The 3,831-nt window shown below is 44.7% G+C and overlaps 1 protein-coding gene across 5 annotated transcripts in view; it reads left to right on the top strand.

Annotated features, from left to right (window-relative positions):
- Window positions 1-3,831, top strand: part of glra4a (glycine receptor, alpha 4a) — a 57,804-nt gene that overhangs the window by 16,754 nt on the left and 37,219 nt on the right. For all 5 annotated transcript variants that reach the window (XM_043704302.1, XM_043704304.1, XM_043704300.1 and 2 more), the window contains exon 2: window positions 467-594. In XM_043704302.1, coding sequence (XP_043560237.1) covers window positions 467-594 — 128 coding nt within the window. The remainder of the gene's footprint in view (window positions 1-466; window positions 595-3,831) is intronic.

Here is a 3,831-nt window from a genome sequence, read left to right as displayed (position 1 = left end):
AGGCTCACTGCCTTTATTCCTGATGAAGGGCTTTTGCCGAAACGTCGATTTCGAAGCTCCTTAGATGCTGCCTGAACTGCTGTGCTCTTCCAGCACCACTAATCCAGAATCTGGTTTCCAGCATCTGCAGTCATTGTTTTTACCTCGAAAGGCTAAATGGCCTATTCCTGCAGCTATTTTCTATATTTCTGTGCTTAATGTGTGGAGTTTAAGGCAGCTTCAACATTAACCCTTAATGGATGATGAAGGGCGTTTGCCCGAAATGTCCATTTTCCTGCTCCTCCACTCTCATCTTGACCCTGCAGGAGACTAGTCTCACTCTGTCAGGGCTGACCTTGAAGATGTAACACATTTTGAACATAACCTTTGCCTTCTTTGCCCTGAAGGATAGCTGTGGTTTCAGCAGTGAATGGTGAACAGCTTCCCCGCCACATAGTAATTTTATCTGTGTCTTTCTATTACATAGACCAGTGTCCTCCAGGGAATCTGACACCAAGTCCAGCAACAGACCATCGTCATCACCCTCCGATTTCCTTGACAAACTGATGGGGAAGACCTCGGGCTACGACGCACGGATCCGTCCCAATTTCAAAGGTACGGCTTCCCTCATCCAGCTCCAAACTGCTTTGATTCTGTCCCTCACTCCCTCTGTATCAAAAGTCCCAAAGCATCCCCATTCCCCATCTCTCCTCACATGGACCAACTGATTAGATATCACAGCATGCAACGAAAGAGGTCATTCGTGCCAACATTGCAGATGTTGGTCACCATGATGTCTGTACCTGGGGAGGCCCCAGACAGAGTTTACAAACTAGGAAGAGATTTTTCCATTTGGAAAACAGTGCTTCACCAGCTTGTAAGTTTTCTAAGTACCAGAAGGCCTCAGGTTGAACCATCCTCCTCTGAAGTGAGGCCATATTTTCAAGGCTTCACCCCTCTGGGAACCACCCCCAGCCCACCCTGAGAGCGTAGATTTCCAGAAACTTCCATTGTAAAATGCAGTAACTGCAATTGAGGAGCCCTCTTTCATTGAATGTGATTATAACCAAGGTGTTAACAAAGTTTAAAAGAGAGCTGAGGAGAGACTGTTTCATTCATTCAGAAAAACAGAACCAAGTGCAATTACCTTAAAGTTTAGAACTGTAGAATCACAAAATGTTGAAGTCAGAAGGAGGACAGTTAGACCTTCACTCTATTGGCAGCTCACTGCAGTCCCACTCACTGTGCTTTGCCTGGACATTGAGAATATTTCCCCTTCAGGAAATGAACCATTTCCTTTCTGAAAGCCTCATCTGCACCTGCCTCCAGCACAGTGTCAAACTCTGACCGCTCCCAATGTGAGAAAGGCTTTCCTCACATTGTCTTTGTTCTTTTTGTGGGTGGCACGGTGGCACAGTAGTTAGCACTGACACACAGCGCCAGAGACCCGGGTTCAATTCCCGCCTCAGGCGACTGACTGTGTGGAGTTTGCACATTCTCCCCGTGTCTGCGTGGGTTTCCTCCGGGAGCTCCGGTTTCCTCCCACAGTCCAAAGATGTGCAGGCCAGGTGAATTGGCCATGCTAAATTGCCTGTAGTGTTAGGTAAGGGGTAAAGGTAGGGGTATGGGTGGGTTGCGCTTCGGCGGGGCGATGTGGACTTGTTGGGCCGAAGGGCCTGTTTCCACACTGTAAGTAATCTAATCTTTTGCCACTCACATTGAATCAGTGCATTCTGTTTGTGATGCTTCAACCAATAGGAACAGGGAAGAATATGAAGGGATAAGGTGTAAAGGAGGGTTAATGCAGTTTGTCCAACAATTGATTATGATTTAATTGATTGTTAAAGCAATTTCAAAGAGCTGAATGAGTACCTCCTGTACCCATGTATCATGTGAGAGGGCTGAATGGCCTCCTGTTCCTATTTAATAGCCTTGAAGGCATGAATGGTTTCTGCATTTTTCTATTCTGCAGACATGAGGAGCCTAATGACTTTCTGTTTGAATGTGCCAAACTAGAGCAACTACTCTCTTTCCAAATTAAATTGCCATGTAGTATTCTGTCCCAATTTATTATTAATTCCAGATGTTAAATGGGACGGACCCTGCAGATAGGTCCCTGGGTCCTTTTGGGATTCATCCCAAATATTGAGGGAGGCAAGAGAACAAATGCTGGAGCATTGGTAGACATCTTTGTATCCTCTGGCCACGGTTGAGGTCCCTGAGGAGTGAGGAATATCCAAAATTGTCCCATTGTTTAAGAAGGGTAACAGAGATAATCCAGGGAAATTGCAGACCTGTGAGCCTCACATCTGTGGTCAGGACGTTTTGCGTTTAGAAGCAAGTGCACTTATTAGCGATAGAGATCATTGTTTTGTGCAGAGGAGGTCACGCCTCATTAACATGACGTTTTTTGAGGAAGTAACAAAGATGATTGATTAGGGAAAAGCAGTTGATGTTGTCTACATGGACTTCAGTAAAGCCATTGATAAGATCCCTCATGGCAGATTGGTACAAAAGGTGAAGTTATGTGGTATCAGGAGTGAGATGACAAGATAGATACAGAACTGGCTTTGGAGACAGAGTGTAGCGGTGGAAGGATTCATTTTAGAATGAAGGGTGGTAACTTGTGGTGTTTCACAGGGATCAGTGCTGGGACCTTTGCTGTTCGTTGTCTGCACAAATGATTTGGAGGAAAATGTGGCTGGTCTAACGTGTAAGTTTGCAGGTAATACAAATATTAGTGGAGTTGTGGATAGTGAAGTGGATGGTCAGAGGATACAGCAGGATATAGATAAGTTGGAGGCATGGGCAGAAACGTGCCAGGTTGAGTTTAATCCAGACAAATGTAAAGTGATGCATTTTGGAAGGTCAAGTACAGGTGGAAATTGTATAGTGAATGGCAGAATCCTTTGGCGTATTGATTGCAGAGAGATCAGGGTGCACAGATCGACAGATCACTGAAGGTGGCAGTTCAGGTAGATAAGGTAGTAAAAAAGGCCTATTGCCTTCATTGGAAGGGGCATTGAGTACAAGGGTATACAAGTAATGCTGCAGCTTTATAGAATTTTATTGAGGCCACACTTGGAATATTGCGTACAGTTCTGGTCACCACACTACCAGAAGGATGTGAATGTTTTGGAGAGGGTACAGAAAAGGTTTACCAGAATGTTGCTTGGTTTTGGGGATTTTAATTAGGAAGAAAGGTTGTATAGACTGGAATTTGTTTTCACTGGAATGCTGAAGATTGATGGACGACCTGACAGAAGTTTATAAGATTGAAAGTTGATAAGTCCCCGGGGCCTGATGGTCTGCATCCCAGGGTACTGAAGAGGTGGCTCGGGAAATCATGGATGCGTTGGTGATTATTTTCCAGAGTACGATAGATTCGGGGTCGGTTCCTGAGGACTGGAGGGTGGCTAATGTTATACCACTTTTTAAGAAAGGTGGGAGAGAGAAAGCAGGAAATTATAGACCAGTTAGTCTGACCTCTGTGGTGGGAAAGATGCTGGAGTCTATTATAAAGGATGAAATTACGACGCATTTGGATAGTAATAAAAGGATAGGACAGAGTCAGCATGGATTTATGAAGGGGAAATCATGCTTGACTAATCTTCTTGAATTTTTTGAGGATGTAACTCTGAAGATGGACGAGGGAGATCCAGTAGATGTAGTGTACCTGGACTTTCAGAAAGCTTTTGATAAAGTCCCACACAGGAGGTTAGTGAGTAAAATTAGGGCGCATGTATTGGGGGCAAAGCACTAACTTGGATTGAAATTGGTTGGCTAATAGGAAACAAAGGGTAGTGATAAACGGCTCCATTTCGGAATGGCAGGCAGTGACCAGTGGGGTAC

The sequence above is a fragment of the Chiloscyllium plagiosum genome, chromosome 15 (assembly GCF_004010195.1).
Source record: "Chiloscyllium plagiosum isolate BGI_BamShark_2017 chromosome 15, ASM401019v2, whole genome shotgun sequence".
Classification (NCBI taxonomy): Eukaryota; Metazoa; Chordata; class Chondrichthyes; order Orectolobiformes; family Hemiscylliidae; genus Chiloscyllium; species Chiloscyllium plagiosum.
This window is presented reverse-complemented; position numbering and strand designations above follow the sequence as displayed.